Raw genomic sequence first — 23,893 nt, forward strand, 5'->3', positions numbered from 1 at the left:
AGAAACAAATATTAACCCTGCACCAGTCCTCAAGATATTTCCACTTTGGTGAAGTAGACAGACAATCACATAACTAATTGCTAAGTAACATAACTATGAAATACTAAGTGACATAACTAATCATGATAAAAAGTTTGATTATAGAGACAAGCACAAATACCGTGTATGTAAACAAGAAAGGGACGTTGATTCTGCCTAGAAGTCAAGAAAACTTCTCAGAGAAGATGAAGTTTTGACCTACTTACTTGACTTGGAAGTGGGTGGGATAACCACTGGTGTGAGAGGAATCATCACCCGTCTAAGTAGAAGCAAAGAGGGCCGGTACACGTGGGGAGCAGACAGCAGTCAGTTTATGAGGAACATTATGGGCAGGTCGGGGATGGGTAGGTTGGTTGGACATGAGTCCAAAAAGCAGTAGATCAGAACCGTCATGAAAGACCTGTATGTTATGGTAAGAATGTTGAACTGTATTCTACAGATAATTGGAAATCACTGAAGCTTCAAACAGTCTGAAAGTGAGAATGTCTGGGTGACACTGATAAGATGCAGTAAAATTCTCCCAGGATTTTAACATGACAAACTGGAATCCAGGGGGATCTTTTTCCCACCATGACTATGTCCATTTCAAGTATTTTGTGGAGTAAGGCAAAGGATGAATAAAATAAGCTAATACCACAAAAAAGTCAATTTTTCATTGAGGTTTGCTTATCTTTTATCTGTCAAGTATGTATCTATGTATGTGTGTATAGGCTTCCCTGGCGGCTCAGTCGGCAAAGAATCCACCTGCAATGCAGGAGGTGCAGATTCAATCCCTGGGTCAGGAAGATCCCCTGGAGAAGGAAATGGCAACCCACTCCAGTATTCTTGCCTGGAGACTCCCATGGAAAGAGGAGCCTGGCAGGATCACAGAAGAGTCCATGGGGTTGCAAAAGAGCCAGACACAACTTAGCAATTAAACCACCATTTACTTTATATACACGTATATACGTGTGTGTGTGTTATATAATAAACATAATTATAAAACTCTATTCCCACATTTTAAAATGTAAGGCAATCATTTGCACAGCTAATATTACAAATATTAAAAAGTATACCCAAATTGGAAGTCATTAATAAACACTTTAATAATATCAAAAATTATGTCTGAAAGCATAGCATTATTTTAGAATATGCTTGTTTTTAAATAGTTTTAATAACAGCAGTATATATTTTTGAGAAAACTAACCGCTAAGAAGTCCTGCAATTCAGACTTACGTTGGAAGAGACCCTGTATGGAGGAGAACACTGGTAGATCCTATTGGATTTCTCGATGCTGTTGGGACATGGGGTTGTGGCATGCCGCTTCCCCCGTCCATCAGACCTACTTGCCATGGCGCAGCCATTGTTGGTTGCATTTTGGTCCTTGAAAAGTGGATAGCACGCATGGGATACCAGTCTATGAGGAATAAGCAAAGAAGTAAATGTAATACTTAGGAAATGCAGTAATGACTTATCTCCATACGATTTTACTGATTTGAATATCTATAAATTATTCTGGCTACTTACATGTAAGTTTCATGACATTGAACATAGTCGTTCAATCATAAGAACTCTTTCCCCGTCCCATTCCTATTTCTTCACTATAATTTTTTTCATGGTAAGGCATTTTATTTTAAATATAGCAGTGTGTACTTGTCAATCCCAAACTCCCAATCTATCTCTCCCTCTAACCCTTGCCCTCTGGTAACCATAAATTTTTTTCTCTAAGCCTGTGAGTCTGTTTTGTTTTATAAATAAGCTTATTTGTGTCAATTTTTTTAGGTTCTAAAACCTTGCTCAAATCCATTCTAATAGGCACATTTATCTACCAAATAGAATTTTGTGAAGATGAAAAGCAACCATTAATAAAATACGTGGTAATATTAATAGGGGAAGGACTTCTTAAGTCTTCACCCATAACTATGATATAAAAAAGCCAAATAGATAGCCAGTTTGCTGCATGACGCAGGGAAGTCAAACGGGAGCTTTGTAACAACCTAGAGGGGTGGGATGGGGAGGGAAGGGGGGGTTTCAGGAGGGACGTGTGTATACCTATGGCTGATTCGTATTGATGGTTGGCAGAAACCAACACAATACTGTAAAGCAATTATCCTTCCATTAAAAATAGATAAGCTAAAAAAGCCAAATTTCATATGAAAAACTACAGGTTTCATCATATTCAGATGGAGTATTCTGATAAATTGTGTTTTAAAATTAAGTATTTTTTATACTTTTATTGTTATAAATACTTCAATTATTATGTGCTTGTAATTCATGATCCTTTAAGAGAAATTGTATATACTATACTATAGTATTGAAGTTAATAAGGTAGAAAGTTATCAAATATATACATTATACAAATGATAAAAGAATTTTTATTTTTGATTTTGAAACTGAACATAGAAAAATACAAATTATTTGGATCCAAATCTAACACAATTTATTGAATATGGACGCAGATGATAAGGAAAATAAAACAGTGAATTTATTTTATGGATAGTTGATGTTCAGCTGGCCATAGAATTATGGTACTAGGATTGCCTCAAGGAAATTCAATAGTGTGAAAAAATAAGAGAATCTGAGTAAGGAGCATGATGAAAGCTAAGCCACTTCCAAAAAAGGTACCAGTGGATTACTTAGGGATAATGAGTACTATGGATTGAGATGTGTCATCCCAAATTTATGAGTTTAAGCTCTAATCACCAATGCAATTTAGAGATGGGACATTTGAAAGATAATTAGCTTTTATTTGTGTGTGGTAATATAACTTTATTTAAACCAGTAGTGAAAATATTCACATTCTTGAACAATTACTAGATTGGAAGCAAACCATGATTATCAGATCATGCATGAACAAGGTAAGGTTATGTACAAAATTTTCAGACAGAAGAAAGCATAGAGTCTATATATGCGAATTAGCACTTTCTTTCCAGAAAATTTTTCCTTATGCTAACTTTCAAATCTCCCTATAAAACTTCTACTCCATGTCAGTTTAGTTATTCTGTATTCATTTACTTTTGTCTACTTTTCAAACATTTGTGTGCTTTACTTTTCAACCATAGATTTATATTTCTATATACAGATATATAGTTATATCAGTATAGACAGATAATTAGCTTTAAATGAAGTCATGACGGTGGGACCCTCATGCTGAGATTAGTGCCCTGATAAGAGGAACAGAGACGTCTCTCTGCAAGTGGGGACTCAGTAAAAAGGCAAGCCAAGGGGAGGGTTCTCACCAGAAAGTGATTTGACTTTGAGCACCCTGATCATGAACTTAGCCTCCAGAAATAAAAACTCTGTGGTTTAGGCCAGAGTCTATGGCATTTTGGTATGTTAACCTAAGCAGATTAATACAAGGAGGTTAAATTGGCTTTCAATGTTAAGTTATATTTTTAAGCTCCTAAAGGGCTTTAACTTTTATTATAGTAAAATAATAAAAAAAAAGAAGCTGACCGAGCACTATTAAATCAGGAAGGTATTAGCCCAAGTTGCCCATTCTAATCACCATCTTATTAGCAAAGCATTAGATAAAAATTTTGAAGAACTTTATAAATACCTAACACACAGTCTCTTGAAGCACACCCAGAGCACCCAGTGGATGAGGAAAGAACACGTGGGCAACACATACCTCAACTATTAGTTATCAGCTGCTATCTCCTTTGCCAGATAACTCAGCTTTTAAGTGGATAAGTACTTGAGTATCAGACTATATGGGAGTAGAGAAATGCAACCTGCATCGTCTCAGCAGATGGGAGTAATGGTGACAATGATGTTGATGAGCTGAGGCAACTATACAGCATGTCTTTGTATCATTCCTCTGAGTCTTAGGCTAATTTTCCCCTGGCCTTATCTATTAATCTGCCTGGGGAACTAAGAGTCTCAAGATAAGTATCAACTCTACTTACTTTGGAGGACTCTACAACCGTTTGGCTCAGAGGCACAAGAAGACAATGGTTACTTGTCTCTATTAATTTAGCTAGAAAAGTATACATTTTTTCAAACAATTGTTTTTGATAGCTTATAACTTCAGTAGATACCAAACAGGGATTATACTTAAATGAAATTCCTGTGTTTATATAGATGTCGCATATATATTTGTAGAGTTTTGGGAAAATGCAAAATGTCTTTCCCCCCTTATTCTAACCCAAGCAGCACTCTTAAGAATCCTAGAGATGCATGTTGGGGAGCTATTTACCCACGTTTTCTCAGGTACCACCAAGCCCTATCAACACTTCCGCTATTGCATCCATGGCGCTTCTTGGCACAGCAAGAGATCAAATTCTGAGGGGATAGGTTGGCGGTGTATCGACCTTGGGACTGAATTGCTATGCGGTCAGCTGCCACACCTGTTTCAAAGAGAATATTAATTAATATTCAAATGGCATATAATATTGCCAAAATTCGCATAGCCCTTTTTGTCTGAATTATTAACAGTCTCTGAAACTTAATGGAACTTAAAGGCCAAATGTGATGCATATTCCAACACATTCCACCATGTCATAATTTCAGTCATAGTTTATGTCCAGTTTTGGCATTGCTTCATTATGTTACCATCTTCAAAGTCTTTTCTAGTTCCTTGTTCTTTTCATGTTCTATATACTTATGAATTCTTCATTAAGAAAGCTGTCAAGTGAAACACCTTACAAGCAAGAGTCATATCTTGCTTACATTTATATCACCTGCACTTAAAATGTGTGTGTGTGTGTGTGTATATAAAATGAATGTAATTAACCTGAGGCAATCAGAAAAGTTAATCACAGAAATATTCATTGAAAATTTATTCATGTTAATCTGATATAGTGGAATAAATAAAATTTTGGTTTTAGTAATTGAGACTAACATGAATCTACCTTACAAACTATCACTAATTAATACTTATGTATGGAATCTAGAAAGATAGTACAGACCTATTTGCAGGGCAGGAGTAGAGACGCAGACATAGAAAACAGATTTGTAGATACAGTCAGGGGGAATCAAAGAGTGGGGCAAATTGAGAGAGTAGGATCAACATACATACACTACCATGAGTAAAATAGATGACTGTGGAAAGATGCCATATAACACAGAGAGCTCAGCTCCTTGCTCTGTGATGACCTAGAGGGCTGGGATGGGGGCATGGCTCAAGAGGGAGGCGATACATGTATACATGTAGCTGATTCATTTTGTGGTACAGCAGAAACCAGCAAAACATTGTAAAGCAATTAAACTCCAATTTAAAAAATTATCAAAAAGCTACATAGCACACTTTTGTGCTTATAATTTTCTCGAAGATCATGTTCCTAATCTCAGTAGATGTAGAATTCACCTTGTTTTATGTATGCGTCTACCCTTTGTGACTGAACATTCTATTTGTTTAAATAATTCCCTAGCAGTTCCTTTCCCCAGCATACATTTGTTCACCACCTGCTAGGTGGCAGGCACAAGTCTAAGCAGTAGAAATTGCAACAATGAACAAAATCAAGAGTCATCATCCTGACCTCAGAGAATAATAGACTGGGGAAACTAATCAACCAGCAGCAGAAAACTATATATGTGAGCATTTTGATCATGCTACCATGATAATATGTGTGTGGAGATCACAAGAAATTGGAGTCAGTGACATTTTGGTACAGATTTTTGTTGTTGTTGGAGGCCTGATATAGTCTTCTTAATGTCTTACTCACTTTTGATTAAAGGAAGCACATTCATAACCTTTCTTCAACCTATCCACTTTTCTCAGAAGTTATAGTTTTTAGTCATCAAAATTATCTGTGTACCGGAACCCCTCACAGTGCTAGTTTAGAATTATTAAATTAGCACTGAAATAAATGATTTAAAAGTAATTCCTTTACATATGTATTTCTGTATACACATAGTTTTTATGTAATTATAGCACATGTACAATTCTGTAGTGCAATTGCTGGCATATTTTAGATGCTCAGTGTGTGTTGGATCTATAACCTCCTACTTGTATCTCAATTCCCCTGCATTTTGTGCTAGGAAACATTTCATAGGAGCAAAAATCATTATACCTCCATCTCTCTCAGTCTCAAGAAAATAACTCCCTGTTTCATAAAAGAAAATAGAAATTCCTTGATGCTTTGACTTTCAGTACAAGGACTCAGAATCAAGTATTTCCGTAACTATTCTCTGGTTCATAAAAGACTTTCACAAACAATACTGAAGGAGTCAGAAACCTGCCTCTGGGGTCACTTCTGGGACTTCTTGCCTTTCACTTTGGGCAGGTCACTTCCTTTGTTTGTGCCTCTTTTATAAAAGCAAAGGCTTGAAAATGGGGACCTCTACCTTCCCTTCTAGCCCCATGAATCTGCGGACTCCAACCAAAGGATAAGAGCTTTAAATTCTAATGATATTCAACATGTTGCTCTTATTACAGACATTCCTGAATCTCAGTGAAGGTTTAATCCAAATTCTCTTGAAATACTTAGAAAAGGTCAGAAGATTTAAGAATGACTCAGTTCAACAAATTGTTTTCCGCTCTTTATCTGAAAACTTTCAAAGGGCTTTACCTCTGAGACTCACACTGTTATTTTTCCTGCTTATTTTATTCTGTCTCCAAATTTGCTCTGCAGCCGGCATCACCCCTACCATTCGGAACTCCTCCACCTCTTAGCTTCTGACATCTTGCTTAAATTTTATTTGCCTATATAACTATATTTTTATATGTGTGTATATTTTTAATTGTCTTCTTTATCCCATTTTATAATTTTTAGCTTCTTTGAAAGACAAATTTTCTCATTGTAACTATTGCTACATTGAATATGCAGGGTACAAAACTGTCATCCATTAGGCAGATGGACAGATGGACTTAGCCCTGTGCTGAGGCCATCTATGGGACTGTGATCAATGGACCCCAAAAATACACAGCCCAGATCAGCCTAGCAGGTTACTTTCAGTATTTCACAACAAATATATTTCCTAAGACATCTTCAGAAATGCTGGTCTAGCTTAAACTTAAAGTAAAATTATTATATATCCCTTAGGAGGTGTAATACATTAACCACATAAACATAAAATGGCAAATGATGTATCTAATTAAATCTGTCCCCATCCAGTTGAAACCAGGCTCAAAGAGATTCCCATGCCAGAGAATGTTGCCCTGGGGGAGTAAGCATTGCCATAGAAGTGACAGATGGAGATGCTCCAGGGTGAGCTCAACCAAATGCATCTTTTCTAGAACAAACTAGCTTATTCTATGAAGTGATATAGAGAGGTATTTAGAGAAAGTCTCAGCACTCCTCTGTCCCAAGAAGTGCCACCCTTCAGAGCCCATGAAGTTATTTCATGATGCATTCAGTACTTGGTCTCTTTTTGAGGACTCTTGGAATTATTTCTAAGCGTAGAGCACAGTTTTATGAAACTGATCTCTGCGAGTAGACAATGTTGTGTGAGGTTGAATTGTTGTAATACAATCAACACATTTTGAGGATACTTTGGAGACCAAATCTTGGGATTAATCTGAGTCCTGATGTACTGGCCTTGTGAAACTGTATGAAGTTGCTGTAACAGTGGTATGTTATCCCTCACACTGCTTTTAATGAACTTTTTTTTAAGTCTTTACTGAATTTTTTTACAATATTGCTTCTGTTTTATGTTTTGGTATTTTGGCCAAAAGACATGTTGGATCTTAGCTCTCCCACTAAGGTTCAGACCCACACCCTCTTCACTGGAAGGCAAAGTCTTAACCCCTGGGCCTCCAGGGAAGTCCCTCCTTACACTTCTGAAGTAGTTTGAAAACTACTCTTGTTAGAAGATCAGTTGTATCACTGTAGAGTCAGAATCTACAAAACTGATTTTATCTAAAATGAGATAAAGTCCATTTAATCCATTATCACTTAGTTCTGAAGTCTCTACATCAAATATATTAATTTCATAATTAAATATATTTCTGCAGATCTAATCAAGAGAAAATAATGTAAGAATTATTTGTCTGTATAACATACATATTAGGATTACAGATAGTAATATGGGTAAAGAGGAATCTTACACTCTTCTTATGATCTGGCCTTAACTCTCAAAGAGCAAACAAATTTTGGCAACTTTTCTCTGTTGCTCTTTTGATCTACTCTCTATTTAAAATTAGTCTATGAGGATAAAGACCAATTTCAGAGTAAAAATGGATTTTTATTTAATCTTCAGGTTGCTTTCTCTGGTCAGACTAAGATTTTATTTTATTGACCAAGTGATAATATTTAAATGTTCTAAATTAAAAACCCTTTTAATTACTATCCCAGGGCCTAGAGTAAAAGGGAGAATTTAAGGAAGTAATTAAAATGATTTTATTACTTGCAGTGGAAAAAGCCCAGGATGCAGCACAATTTTTTTGATCCAAAGGGCTATGGGTCCATCCAGGCCATTTGTAAGATGCAATAAAGAATTCTGGAAGATCAGTAGTTTCAGGTAAAGAAGGCTAAAGAAGAAAAATAAGCAAATGTGTCAGAGCTTTTCCAATTTATCCCAATAACCACTATAAGAAATCCCCATGCCCTGTTATAATGTTTTATTATTTTGTACATTCAACTGTTCTGAATGACATTTCTTAAATGTATTACTTATGTAACATATCTATTTCACTCTATGTTTAGAAATAGCAATTCAATGTGGGGAATCATAACATAGTACAAAATTGAAAGAACAGTACATAGAATGTGTTTTCTCAGTTACTATATAGCTCAATAATTCCGGCCATTGTTTTTGTTATCTTGAATACCCTGAGTTTCCTTACTAAAAATGCTGCTATTTCGGTGATGAAAGAAAAGTGTCAAATTCTCAAGTAGATTGTGATAGAGCGTCTGCATGAAAACGTGAAATCCTAGAAATCCGGGTGGTTTTAGGTTCTCATGTCATCAGATTGGCCACACCGCAGAACCTTGGAGTTGAAGCAGAATAAATTTGCTTCTCTGAGTAGAGAGTTTCAGAGACATAGACACGGTCTCAAAGTCTTTCTACCTGGGACAGAAATACACATACGTTATACATTACTCATACCTTCATTTATTGGCTAATCAGTGTGCTTTTAGGAATTTATAATATTAACCTAGCCCATGTTCCAGAAAAATAGCTAGATTAACATTGTTATTGCAATTTATCACTTTAGAATTCTATTTTAATAGTGGAGCTGGGCTATTTCCCTTCTGCTCTGTGGAAGCAATAAAGGTATAACACATTTTTTTCAGGGTTGAGCTATTCAGAATTTGACATCCACTTTCCAAAGTTGACCAGAGAACTTTGTATATGGGAGGTATACAGTATGATATGGGAGGTATGATAGTAATGAGGAAACACACATCTATCTGATAGATTGCACAACTTTAAGAAAATCATTTCCTCCCCACAGGCATAATGTTATAATAATAGCATGTATTTTTTTATGATTTACTGTTTAAAAATAAAAGTATACAAATGTATAATCCTTCTCTATAAGAAAAGGTGATAGAGAAACAACAGGCAAAATACCATATTTATTGAAAACATACTTACAGTTTTTATCAATAAGATCAATTCATGAAGCTCACCTGTCAGATCTTACAAGACTTTTTACCAATTATTTAATATTGCTTTTCTTTAAAATAAGCCCATAGAACTTGAGATCCAAGAAGCACATATTAGCTTGAACCTTTATTTACTTTATGATACCAGACAATTTGATGTAATAAACACAGGGCAAATTTTACATCTCATTACTCCATGATTATTGCATTCCTCTATAAAGTAAGAATGTTTTCAAGAGCTAATAAAGAAAAGTAAACACCACAGAATAACAGTTTTTAGGAGTTGGTAATGAAGTCTGACTTCATTAAATGATTTTTTTTTCTTGGTCAAAGGATAACTTAATAAAGCAAAAAAGTCAAGAGGATCAACTGAGAGAGACAGAAATTCCAAAATGACAGTGACCTAAAAGAAGCAAAAATTTAGTTTTAAAAAGCTTTACATTCTTACATATGGACATTTTACGTTCATTGTAATGTTGAAAAATGTCAGCCACATTCTATTTCCAGATTAAGATTAGTCAAACTTGAACAGTCTCCCTGCCTTAATATTTCAATTTCCATTAGAAATTAAATATCCTGTGAAGAATGTAAGAATTAAAAGCATTGGTGAATGCTGGGGAATAATTTACAATAATTGTTGCATTTAATAGAATCAAAATCTCTAAAAGTAATGGAAACCCAGTCACAGAGCAGATTGAGAAGTAACTAATCAAATTCTGGATATTCTGGACAGTGTTACTAAGAGCCCATGCCTGCACAGTATCCACTCGGCGAATCCCCGCTTCATCCCCTAGTTGCACTTACTCCCACTTAAATGTGGATAAGGAGTGACCCAAGAATCAGAAGAAGTCTACAGAAAATATTATTCTCTTCTGACCAAGTTCAGTAGCAGTGCATACCAAGAAATTTCTTCTAAGCTACTTAATATTGGAGAAGAAAGGGCTAACTTCCAGTTGCTAACGGCAAAATGAATTTTTCATCTTCAATAATATTTGCCTTCATACCTGAAATCTGAAAGAGTTTTGCTTTGTTACTTGGCCAGTTTGGGTTTTTTATATGGAACTAATTTCTTGTAAATATCATTAATCAGTGACCACACTATGGCAAGTGCTGCTGGTCCTTCAGCGCTCCTGCTTTGAATAGGCTTTCCTTCTATTTATAAGTTTTAGTGATAGCAATTTTTGTTCAGTGCCTGCAGGCTCAGAAAAATGACTATATTTCCTGATCTCCCTTGGCTCCCAGGTGTGGCCACATTACTAAGTTCTGTCCCATGGAATTTTACCCCTTTTTATCTTTTTTTTTTTTTTTTGCTTGAATCCAGGACATTGTCAAATGTAAGAAGCATCCCAGCTTCAGAGGTGTGATAATAAAGAAAATGTGCCTGTGGAAATTGATGAACTGCTCTCTCTTAAGATGACTTCCTCAGAACACTAGTTCTGAGAAATTGTAATAGATAATTACAAGAGAAGCAGCTGATTAATCAAACAGTTCTAAGAAACACTGGCTTTAAAAATTAAATAGTCTTTTTTTTTTTGTCCTCACTGCAATATTTTTTAAAAACTACTTAAGTGCTGAGAGGCTGTAAGAAATAAAAATAATATTTGTGATTCTCAATGTGCGTGACCTAATGCAACATATTCTACTCTATTTCATTTGATTTAACATCATTTTTGCTGTGAAGCAGATCAGAGGACTAGTGTTTCATGGAACTCACTTTGGGAAGAATCATCATATAGACTAAAGTAGTTTCTAATTTGGGGAGTCTATGTAACCCAGAAGGACGCTACAAGATCATCTGGAAACAGACCCCCACCCATATCCTCCACCTGCCTTTTGTCTTTAGAAGTGAAGTGAAGTCAGTCAGTCATGTCCGACTCTTGAGACCCCATAGACTGTAGCCCACCAGGCTCCTCTGTCCATGGGATTCTCCAGGCAAGAGCACTGGAATGGGTTACCATTTCCTTCTCCATAACTTTAGAAAACTTTAGTTAAAGAATGAATTTAATTAAAGAAATGAGAAAATGCAGAAAGAAAGGAAAACAGTGAAGCAAGACAAAATAATAATACTTTAGCCATTAAACAAAGTCCAAGGCCTCCTTTAGTTATTCCTCAAGGACTCTAGATAAATATTCAAGTCATGTCCCTTGAACTGTTTTGCAGATACTGAAACTCCTACCAAGGAGGAGAAGTTAACTATATGCCACCCGCAAGGACTTAGATCCCAGATGGCTTTGAAGCAGAAGGTTAATGGTGTGGACTCCCACTTGCCTCACCACCAACCAGTCAGAAGAACGTCCAGAAGCTCATGATGCCCTCTTTGACCCATTACTATAAAACTCACTACCCTCTCCAGGTCAGAAACACGGTCTCGTGGGCAGTAGCCCGCTGTGGCCCTCTTGCCCGGCAAAGCAATAAAGTTATTATTTTCTGTCTCACACAAAACTCTCTCTCTCTCTGCATTTCTATTCAACACCGGTGACCAGAGGCCATATTTCGGCCACAGCCAGAGAGCAGGTATCAATTATATCAGCACACCAAATCACCTCAGGAATCTACTTTTTAACAGCCCCCAATTTTTGTTCCCAGAAAAGGGAAAAAGTAAATTTTCACATTTCTCTCTCGAAGATGTGTCCCGTGGTGATCAATTTGGCCCCATGATGTTGATTCAATTACATCACAGTGCTATGCATCAGGCTTCAACTAGTAAAGAAAATAAAGTGAAAACTCAGGAACAGACGGATAACACATTCATTCTGCCACAAGTTCAGCTGAATAAGGAGTGAGGACAGTGTGTATTTCCTCAAGTTTGCTGAAGGGTTTGCAATTCTATTTTGAGGAGAGAGAGAAAGAAAAGAGAGAGCCTGGAGGAAACATAAGGAAATGCTTGATGCTCTTCGAATTTCAAAACTCTTGTTTCAGAGACATCCAATTCTGTCCCTGGTTCTTCACCCACAGAGTGGAGGAGAAGCTGGGATGAACTGAGGGAACTGTGCACTTAAAGTCCACCATGACATCTGCCTGTCATGTTCTTCTGCCATATCATTGACACCTACTATATGCTATGACAAACCTAGACAGCCTATTAAAAAGCAGAGACATCACTTTGCTGACAAAGGGCTGTATAGTCAAAGCTATGGTTTTTCCACTAGTCATGTAAGGATGGGAAAGTTGGACCATAACGAACGTTGAGCGCCAAAGAATTGATGTTTTTGAACTGTGGTGCTAGAAAAGACTCTTGAGAGTTCCTTGGACAACAAGGAGATCAAACCAGTCAATCCTAAAGAAAATCAGTCCTGAATATTCATTGGAAGGACTGATGCTGAAGCTGAAGCTTCAATACTTTGGCCACCTGATGTGAAGAGCCGACTCATTGGAAAAGACCCTGGTGCTGGGAAAGATTGAAGGCAGGAGGAGAAGGGGGTGACAAAGGATGAGAGGTTTGGATGGCATCACCGACTCAATGAACATGAATCTGAGCAAGCTCTGGGAGAGTGTGAAGGACAGTGAAGCTTGGCGTGCTTGCAGCTCACAGGGTCACAAAGAACTGGACATAACTGAGTGTCTAAACAGCAACATGACAGGTAAAAAGACCTTGGTAACAGTCACTCTGATATTTCCCAAAGGTACCTCTCATCACTCAGTATTTACCAACACTAAAATAGATTTCAGAAAATAATAAACAACTTCCTCCTAGAGAAATAGATTTAGTCAATCAAATACTATGTTTTATCTAGATAATGATGATCCAGGTGATGGAGTAAATTTTTCTTTCTCACTTCAATGATCAGTGGTTTTAAAAGTTATATAATATATAAAATGTTATTTTACTTTAACTTCCAACAAACAAAAGAAAAAGATGTTATTTTTTATTTGTTGGTGAAGCCAACTTAGACACACTAATATCATGCATACTGAGTGTCTGAGAAAAGATGTGCTAGTAAACAATGAGGTTATCCCCCAAATTTAGAACATGTTTATATACATCAATGTGATACCATATAATGTAGTAAAGTTACAGGCTATAAATGTTTATTATTGCTTATTGATTTGGCTGCATCGGGTCTGAGTTGTGGCATATGAACTCCTTAGTTACAGGTTTTAAATATTATACCAGCTTTATTAATGTTTTAATAGTTTCCAAATAGCTCCACCAAAGAGGTGAGTCTTATTTGTGATAACTTAGTTAACTTCATTGTTCTTCCAGGGAATGAACAACAAAGCTATTAAAATTATATTTTTTTAACTAAGCCAAGTAGAGAAATGAACTCTGACTTTCCCTATCTCTGTTTGAAAACAGTATCTTTTATTCAAAATATTTGCAATATTTATAATAGGATATAACTCAGGGAAGCTTCTTAAAGTTATCTCTTAAATTCAGTGCACTTGAACTTGATGCCTGAAAAACAATCAGGTACAGAACTGCTCATTTGATTAGATTAGACTTGACATGATTTGATTTGATTTGATTTAGGAGCAGAGTAGAATTTTCAGGTTCACCAGAAATACATAAAGTCCGTCAGGGCCAATAAATCCAGAACAACACTCTATTTATGAAATAAAATGCTCTAAATAATGAAGCCTTTCATTATTTAGCTCTTACAGAATTAACCAGTTTCAGAAATCTGTTATTCTCCCAAGGTTAATGCAAGGAAGAAAGAACAAATTTATATATTATATAATAACATTTCTGTTATGCTCAACTATTATATGAGCATAATAGATTATGCTCAATCTATTATAACTGTGTGGTAAGTACTTCTTATTCATCATTTCATGGACTTCTCACAGGCCTGTGAGCTGGGTACCTCTGCTAAAACCATTTAAGCCAGGCTAAATAAGACCCAAGCACACAGAATGCAGAGCTCATGTCCATCAGGGCATATGAAACACAGCCATGTGACTAAATGCACTGCCTACATGTACCTATCAACAGACCTCAACTGCGTTGCTTCTGTTGGTTTCAAAGGACCTCAGTTCTCAGTTCAGTTGTTCAGTCCTGTCTGACTCTTTGCAAACCCATGGAGAGAAGCATGCCAGGCTCCCCTGTCCATCACCAACTCCCAAAGTTGCACGCCAATTTTGCCTACAATCATAATAATTCTTTTCTTTCTTAGACCCTGAGAAACCTTTGTTTTATCCCTGAATGTATTTCTGCTCCCTCCAGCACTCTTCTTTCAATATTTTAGCATCTCCTAAGTGTGTTCTGTGGAATATAAATCCTGTGGAATATTAGCCATCATTATACGCAAAGGAGAAAAGGTTCTATGATGTCATGAGTTTAGGAAACATGGGGTAACAAAAAAATGTCAATGAAGGAAGAGTGCTCTTCAGTATATTAATGAATAGTGTGACTCTTAGGAAGAAAGATACACCATTTCACAAATATATTTGACCACAGATAGGACACCATTACTCCAAACCTTGCAGGATTGATGGCTAATGGCACAAATGTTGAGAAATATTGAAATAAATTTCTGTGTTTTCTAACCTGTTTTAACTGTGTTTTTAACAGTTTCTAACATGTTTTTCTACCATAAAGAGAAAAAAAGTCTTAAGTGGTAGAATTTAAATTTGCAGGGAGCTATGGTCTTCCGAAGACCAGCTCCCCATCAGTCCTACTGTGAATTTATCAAGACAGCACACAAAGTCCCAATGGGCTGACAGAGAATTGTTGGTTCATCTAATTTAGAGGAAAACAATTTGGAACAGAGTTGTCCAATCAAGACATTATTTTGAACAATCTCAATAAAGCACCTTTAAGAAAAAGTTAGGCAAAGGTTGATCAGCCAATGTCATTTGACTTGACACTAGACATGATTCTAAAGTGGGTAGAAGTGAGTCTTCCTACAAAACAAGGAACTGCATGGTCTAGTCAGGACCCTCTTGGCCTCATTCTTTCCCCCTCTCACTTCCTCTCATTCAGTCTGCTTGTACCAGGGAAAACAATAAGTTTTTATTTCCTCTTGTCTGCTCACACTTAGGACTGTCATCCAGGAAGGGCCACCAAAATCTTTAAGCTAGATTCTTCCTAACCTCCCATGATTAATATATTCTATTCTTCATTGTTACACATTGCAGTCTACAAAAATTCATTTGGGTTGAATTAATTCATACAGATTAATCAGGTTTTTCATATTTATATGATCATGGAACTCTTTGTAGAAGACTGGTTGATAAGCCTCTAACTTAGCTCAGAAGACATATTATGGGAATAATGGCTTCAGTCAAGCCATGAAGCCAAGAAGCCAGCTAGAGAAGAGAAGAGCTTTCCCAGGAACCAGGAATGACTCACAGTTCACCTTTCGCACTCAAGATAAAGAATAAGATCAATCTCAGTTCTCATCCAGGTAATGTGCTCAAGGAAAACACCATGTCTTGGGCTGGTGATGCAGGGTTCTCAGAAGAACCACCCCAACTGTTGGTAACTGCCTATCCAGTTAGCACGGTTAGTATGTAACACACCATTCTATGTTGAAAATTGTATTTTAAAAATGTGGGGGAGGGGGAGTTTTCCAGAAGCAAACACATACAAAATAATTCATTTCTACTGTACTCAGAGTCCATTTGATGTATTGGGGGTATTTTGTATTATACGTAGTCACCAGGCTAAGAATTAGCCTATTTTTAAACCTCTTCCTGTAGCAACCATTTTAACTCAGTTCATTTGATCCCATGTTATTCACTGAAGTACTTGTTATGTTTCTGATTTTCTAATATTTGACCAAATATCAGGACAATTTCAACACTCAGAAATTTTTTGAAGAGACTTCAGCCCTCAAGCTATTGTGCCTTAGAAATGGGAAGCTATTTCCTTGCTTTGTATAATAAGTGGGTAACAGAACTCTTACAGATCAGCCAAATTTTCCTTATTGCCTTCCTGGAATTATTTGGCAACTTTATTACATTAATTCATAGTGCTGGGTAATTTAAATTCTCCCAAAGCACTAATCATTTTTCATTTAAATATCGCTTTAGTGACTTTTATGCAAACAAATCCCCAGGAGCCAATAAGTGATTTAGAATTAGATTTCCTTTTCCTATGCTATAAACTGTGGCAACCTGGGAAAGAAATGTACCTCATTTCCCCTAGAATATAAAATACTCTAAGTTGCAAGAAAATAGAGCTTCAAAAGATATGTTAGAAAGAATTCAGAGAAAATGTATATTGATACCTAAATGAGTATTTGGCTTAGTGGGCCCTCACTAGAAGCAAGTGAAAAGTATTCCTTATAAAGGGGATGAATGTTTTATTTTCCCAAACAATTCTGTCTCTTTTCATCCAGATAAGGACAAAAATGAAAAAGAAAGCAACGATCATGTAATTAGGTCACTCAAAGTTATGATAACCTCTAAAGATATTATAATTTACTGATTGTAGAAAAAAATCCAAAAATATATCTATTGTAGCTGTTCAGTCACTCAGTTGTGTCTGACTCTTTGCAACCCCATGGACTGCAGCATGCCAGGCATCCCTGTCCATCACCATCTCCCAAGCTTGCTCAAACTCATATTCATTGTATCAGTGATGCCAACCAACCATCTCATCCTCTGTCATCCCCTTCTCCTCCTGCCTTCAATCTTTCCCAGCATCACTATCTTTTCCAATGAGTTGGTTCTTCTCATCAGTGACCAAAGTAATGGCATTTCAACATCAGTCCTTCCAAAGAATATTCAGGATTGATTTCCTTTAGGATTGACTGGCTTGATCTCCTTGAAGTCTAAGGGACTCTCAAGAGTCTTCTCCAACGCCACAGTTAAAAAAAATCAACTCTTTGGTTTTTAGCCTTCTTTATGGTCCAACTCTCACATGCATACATGACTATTCGAAAAACCATAGCTTTATCAAAGATAAGGTGTCCATAGGTTCGTGGATTTATCTCTGGGCTTTCTATTCTGTTCCATTGATCTATATTTCTGTCTTTGTGCCAGTACCATACTGTCTTGATGACTGTGGCTTTGTAGTAGAGTCTGAAGTCAGGCAGGTTGATTCCTCCAGCTCCATTCTTCTTTCTCAAGATTACTTTGGCTATTCGAGGTTTTTTGTATTTCCATACAAATTGTGAAATTCTTTGGTCTAGTTCTGTGAAAAATACTGTTGGTAGCTTGATAGGGATTGCATTGAATCTATAGACTGCTTTGGGTAGAATAGCCATTTTGACAATATTAATTCTTCCAATCCATGAACACAGTATGTTTCTCCATCTGTTTGTGTCCTCTTTGATTTCTTTCATCAGTGTTTTATAGTTTTCTATGTATAGGTCCTTTGTTTCTTTAGGTAGATATACTCCTAAGTATTTTATTCTTTTTGTTGCAATGGTGAATGGTATTGTTTCCTTAATTTCTCTGTCTGTTTTTTCATTGTTAGTATATAGGAATGCAAGGGATTTCTGTGTGTTAATTTTATATCCTGCAACTTTACTATATTCATTGATTAGCTCTAGTAATTTTCTGGTAGAGTCTTTAGGGTTTTCTATTGACCCAGCAATCCCACTTCTGGGCATACACACTGAGGAAACCAGATCTGAAAGAGACGCGTGCACCCCAATGTTCATCGCAGCACTGTTTATAATAGCCAGGACATGGAAGCAACCTAGATGCCCATCAGCAGATGAATGGATAAGGAAGCTGTGGTACATATACACCATGGAATATTACTCAGCCATTAAAAAGAATTCATTTGAACCAGTCCTAATGAGATGGATGAAGCTGGAGCCCATTATACAGAGTGAAGTAAGCCAGAAAGATAAAGAACATTACAGCATACTGACACATGTATATGGAATTTAGAAAGGTGATAACGATAACCCTATATGCAGAACAGAAAAAGAGACACAGAAATACAGAACAGACTTTTGAACTTTGTGGGAGAATGTGAGGGTGGGATATTTCAAAAGAACAGCATGTATGCTATCTATGGTGAAACAGATCACCAGCCCAGGTGGGATGCACGAGACAAGTGCTCCGGCCTGGTGCACTGGGAAGACCCAGAGGAATCGGGTGGAGAGGGAGGTGGGAGGGGGGATCGGGATTGGGAATACATGTAAATCCATGGCTGATTCATATCAATGTATGACAAAACCCACTGGAAAAAAAAAAAAGAAAAAATAAATAAATTAAAAAAAAAAAAAAGAAAGAAAAACCATAGCTTTAACTAAAGAGACCCTTGTAGGTAAAATAATATCTCTGCTTTTCAGTACACTGTCTAGGTTTGCCATAGCTTTTCTTCCAAGGAGCAAGTGTCTTTTAATTCCATGCCTGTAGTCACCATCTGCAGTGATTTTGGATCCCAAGAAAATATAGTCTATCACTGTTTCCATTGTTTCCGCATCTATTGGCCATAAAGTGATGGGACCGGATGCCATGATCTTAGTTTTCTGAATGTTGAGTTTTAAGACAGCTTTTTCACTCTCCTCTTTCACCTTCATTAAGAGGTTCTTTAGTTCTTCTTCATTTTCTGCCATAAGGGTGGTGTTATCTGGATATCTGAGGTTATTGATATTTCTCCGGGAAATCTTGACCCCAGTTTGTGCTTCATCCAGCCAAGCATTTGGCATCATGTACTCAGCATATAAGTTAAATAAGCAGAGTGACAATATACAGCCTTGATGTACTCCTTTCCCAATATTGAACCAGTCTGTTGTTCCACATCTGGTACTAACTGTTGCTTCTTGACCTGCATACAGGTTTCTCAGGAGGCAGGTAAGGTGGTCTGGTATTCCCATCTCTCTAAGAATTTTTCAGTTTGTTGTGATCCACACAGTCAAAGGCTTTAGTGCCATCAATGAAGCAGAAGTAAGTGTAGTCAATGAATCATATTTGCTGATTAGAAATATATCTAAGCTGATCATTTCAGAAAGATATATGGTTCCAAGATTAAAAGCCATTTTGCTATTTTGAACCTGAATGGGTCAAAGTTAACTGATTCTACAGGAACACTCAGTACCATTTGGGATACAGATCTTTTAAAGTCCTGGCTCTGCCCACGATATAGAGCAACTTAGATGTCTATCAACAGATAAATGGATAAAGAAGACATGGTACATGTATATATACAATGGAGTATTACTCAGATATAAAAAGAAACAAAATTGGGTCATTCGTAGTGATGTGGATGAAACTAGAGTCTGTCATACAGAGTGAAGTAAATCAGAAAGAGGAAAATATCGCATATTAATATATATATTATGGAATCTAGAAAAATGCCACAGCCAAACCTATCTGCAGGGTAAGAATAGAGATGAAGACATAGAGAAGGGAATCGTGAGTAGAGTGGGGAGTGGCTGAGATGAACTGAGAGACTAGCATTGACATATATGCACTAAGATGTATAAAATAGATAGTAGAAAACTGCTTCTCGTACACACAGTGAATTCTGCCTGGTGCTGTGATGACCTAGAGGGATGAGGTGGGAGGGGAAGGGAGGCTCAGGAGGGAGAGAATAAATGTATACATATAGCTGACTCACGTTGTCATATAGCAGAAACTAACACATTGTAAAGCAATTTTACTAGAGTAAAAAAGTATAATAGTATAGTCCTGGCTCTGCCATTTAAGTCATTCTAGGTGGCGTCTCTCTACTTCAGTGGGACTTAGCCTCTCTCTTTGTCAGTGCTCTTGTCTTTAAAACATAGATATTTACAGTACCCACTACATCAAGCCAAGAATTAGATGAGATAATGTATGAAAGTGCTAGTAAGTATGCTTGGCACACAACTACTCAATCCATGGCAGCTATTATGATCTTTTCGCATACTAGTTAGAATTTAGCAGAGTCTGCTACTCGAATGTGAATTGGAATAATAACTCAGGGGATTACATCTTTCCAAAGCAAAGCACATTAAACATTTCATGAGAAACTTGTGGATTTACAACTCATCCAACAACAAACAGCGGCACTGCTTGCTCTCAGATGCTGAGAGCTTCCAGGCAGCCAGGAACTGACATCTTCATTTCAGAGTGAAGTGGCAGTCCTTTAGCAGCCTGGGCATTTGTTCTTTGGGCTTTTTTAAATTTAATTTTTATTTTATATTGGAGCATAATTGATTTTCAATGTTGTGTTTGTTTTAGGTGTACAGCAAAGTGATTCAGTTTGTCTACATGCAAATATTCATCCTTTTTCAGATCCTTTTCCCATGAAGTTTATTACAGAATACTGAGTAGAGTTCCCTGAGATATACAGGGTGTTTTGTGTTAGTTCCTCAGTCATATCTGACTCTTTGAGACCTCATGGACTGTAGCCCTCCAGGCTCTTCTGTCCATGGAATGCTCCAGGCAGGAATACTGGAGTGGGTTACCGTTCCCTTCTTCAGGGTATCTTCCTGACCCAGGTATTGAACTTGAATCTCCTGCATTGCAGACAGATTTCTTACTATTGGAGCCACCAGGAAAGCCCCGAGATATACAGCACTCTTTTTTGATTATCTATTTTATATACAAGGGCTTCCCAGAGAGCTCAGTGGTAAAGAATCAGCCTGATACTGCTGGACGCAAGAGACACGGGTGGCAAAGAATCGGACCCTACAGGCACGCAAACGATGTGTATATGCCAATTCCAAATTCCTAATTTATCCCTCCTTTCCACCTTTCCCTTTTGGTAACCATACGTCTGTTTTTGAAGTAAGTCAGACAGAGAAAGAAAAATATCCTATGATATCACTTATATGTGGAATCTTAAAAAAAGACAAATGCCCTGGGCATTTATAACAGGCCTTGAATATAATCAACATCTCAATTGAGAGGTCCACACATGAGGTGGTAAAGCTGCAGCTCTAAGTTAGAGATTTGTGATAACTAGAGAAGGAGAAGTCTCCTTATACAAGACGCCTATGATCAGAAGATAACACCTCTCAGGAACGAAAGGGAAAACTAATTCAGTAGTACAGAGCACGAAGGCGTTAGGAAAAGTGGCAACTTCATGAAGGAATTTGCCAGCTTGTCAGGCAAAGTTTGAAGGTGTTCTTTAAATGAAAAATGTGAGGATTTTTGAAGATAAACTTTATTAATCATCAAAGCACAGTCATCTGCAGTTACTGGCATTTTTTTTTTTTTATTTCATAATGGAGAACCCAAGGGAGCCATCAAAACTCTGTTTTGATGAATTCACAAAATAACTAAGTTTACTTAAAAAAAGATAAATAAGGACAATTAATGACTTGCTTAAAGCACTGAGTCACTGGAAAGCCAGTTATCAGAAACATGAATTTCCCTGAAATGATTATCAGTGTAAATGGACACATAATCATTCTTGAAGAGACTATATCTAATTGATATTAGTGAACTTTCAAAGTCCACATGAAAATTTTGAGGGGAGTAACAACCATTTTGTGGAAAGGTTTTTTTTTTTTTAATATGACAAAATTATCTCAGAATGCTCAAAACTCACTCTTTCGATTATTTTAAATGATCTTATTTGCAAAGCAGATATAGAGACAGAGACAGAGAGAACAAACGTATGGAGACCAAGGGGGAAAGGGGGTGGAGTGGGAGGAATTGGGAGATGGATACTGACATGTACACTATTGATTCTATGTGTAGATAGGTAACTAATGAGAACCTACTTATAGCAGAGTGAACTCCACTCAATGCTCTGTGTGACCTAAACGGGAAGAAAATCCAAAGAAGAGGATATGTAACTGTGGGCTTCCCCTATGTCTCAGTGGTAAAGAATTCCCCTGCAATACAGGGGACACAGGAGATGTGGATTTGATCTCTGGGTCAGGAAGTTTCCCTGGAAGAAGAAATGGCAACCCACTCCAATATTCTTGCCTGAAAAATCTCATGGACAGTAGAGCCTGGTGGGCTACAGTCCAAAGGGTCACAAAAAGTCAGACATCTCTGAATGCCTGAGCATATGTATAATTATAGCTGATTCACTTTGCTGTATAGTAGAAACTAACACAATATTGTAAAGCAACTATACTCCAATGAAAATTAATTTTAAAAATTGCTTTAAATGCACCTATGAACACACTTATACAAACACACATATACATGAATCAAACTGAGCAAATACTTACGGTCACTTCGTTCATGCTCAGAAGCAGGGGGCTGGGTGGTAAGGTGCCAAGGCGGTATTTGAAACCCTCCTCTAATGTCATTCCCCAGAACTGGCTATAGTTCTGGGCTGTCCATCTGCCTTACAAATGAAAGAGAAAAAGTAGGTACAGGTTATATGATGTCACTTTCATCAATATAGGTTCGTGTGTTTTTCTGAAATTATACAGAAGCAAGTCTGACAAAATTGGAACCATTACTGAGACCTAGATATTTGTTATATTAATGATGCATTATTGATCACTCTAATATGGAAACGTATCACTCTTCTTAAATTAGGTCTATGTCAATGATTTAAATAACTCATATGAGGAAACTAAGGCTGTATCAACACAGACTAAATTTAAGAATATGGAATCTCTACTTACGGTGAAGTGATTTTAGTAAAAGGCCAATATATGTAGTTTCTTTTAAAAATCATTAAATGAATTTTAGAAAGAAGCTTGAACATTCAGGAATGTATTTAAAGGTTAAATAAGGTAATGTTTTATCTATAATTCAGATTTGAAAAGAAGTTGACTGTGTAAAAAGAAGTATCCATGAAAAATTGAAGACAAAATAGTTACACTTAAAAAGATTACAGCAATGCTAATTAATTTTATTGAAATATTTTATTTAAATATTAAAATAGTCTATTACATATAAATGAGTTAATTTGTGTTAAGTGCCCAATAATCTTAGTCATTATTAACAACAATATGAATTCAATTGATGTAAAATTAGATAACAAAAAAGCACATACTTTTCTAGAAACATATTTCATGCCTTACATAGAAAAGGAAGGTTTGTTTTCAAAATCTTATGGTGATATTTAAAGAAAATTCCTAGAGATGATAGGAGATGACAAATGAAAAAAGATGAAAAGTAATTTAATCAAGTTTGATTAATTTAATCAGAAAAAGATGAAAATAATTTAATCAATGTTGTTTGAATTAGCTACAAATTGAGGACAATATATTTTCAGTACTTAAGTCAAAACTAAACTTTATCCTGCTGTGTTTATCCCCAAAACTGCTTATAATGTGAAAGGGTCTGAGGAATGATTCAAGATACAACTTAATTTTCAATAACATGCCTGACAAGTTAATGCTTTTCTTTCATAAGATCTGTTAGTTCATAAAACCTTAAGCAACTTTGAGCCACAGTTTTGAAATATAATGTCCATCATCCAAGGAATTTCAATAAGGAAATTTCTGAATATATTAGATACTGCAGGCTTTATTTAAGAGACTACCAGGACCAGCCTTAGGCAAAATCATGATGTCAGTAAAGCATGCTTTTTGTGCTCCACACTAGTAGTCTTCAAATATTGAGATATTTGTGGGTCT

General features: G+C 36.5%; 1 protein-coding gene across 10 annotated transcripts in view; it reads right to left on the reverse strand.

The window, feature by feature from the left end:
* The window catches only part of TINAG (tubulointerstitial nephritis antigen), a 155,717-nt gene that overhangs the window by 112,162 nt on the left and 19,662 nt on the right, over positions 1-23,893 (reverse strand). For all 10 annotated transcript variants that reach the window (XR_009693537.1, XM_061146371.1, XM_061146370.1 and 7 more), the window contains exons 4-7: positions 22,529-22,643; positions 8,308-8,431; positions 4,217-4,367; positions 1,255-1,435 (exon numbers count right to left, since the gene is read on the reverse strand). Coding sequence is in view for 9 of the 10 variants with exons in the window: in XM_061146371.1 (XP_061002354.1) it covers positions 1,255-1,435; positions 4,217-4,367; positions 8,308-8,431; positions 22,529-22,643 (571 nt within the window). In the remaining variant the exon portion in view is untranslated. The remainder of the gene's footprint in view (positions 1-1,254; positions 1,436-4,216; positions 4,368-8,307; positions 8,432-22,528; positions 22,644-23,893) is intronic.

The sequence above is a fragment of the Dama dama genome, chromosome 7, assembly GCF_033118175.1.
Source record: "Dama dama isolate Ldn47 chromosome 7, ASM3311817v1, whole genome shotgun sequence".
Taxonomy (NCBI): domain Eukaryota; kingdom Metazoa; phylum Chordata; class Mammalia; order Artiodactyla; family Cervidae; genus Dama; species Dama dama.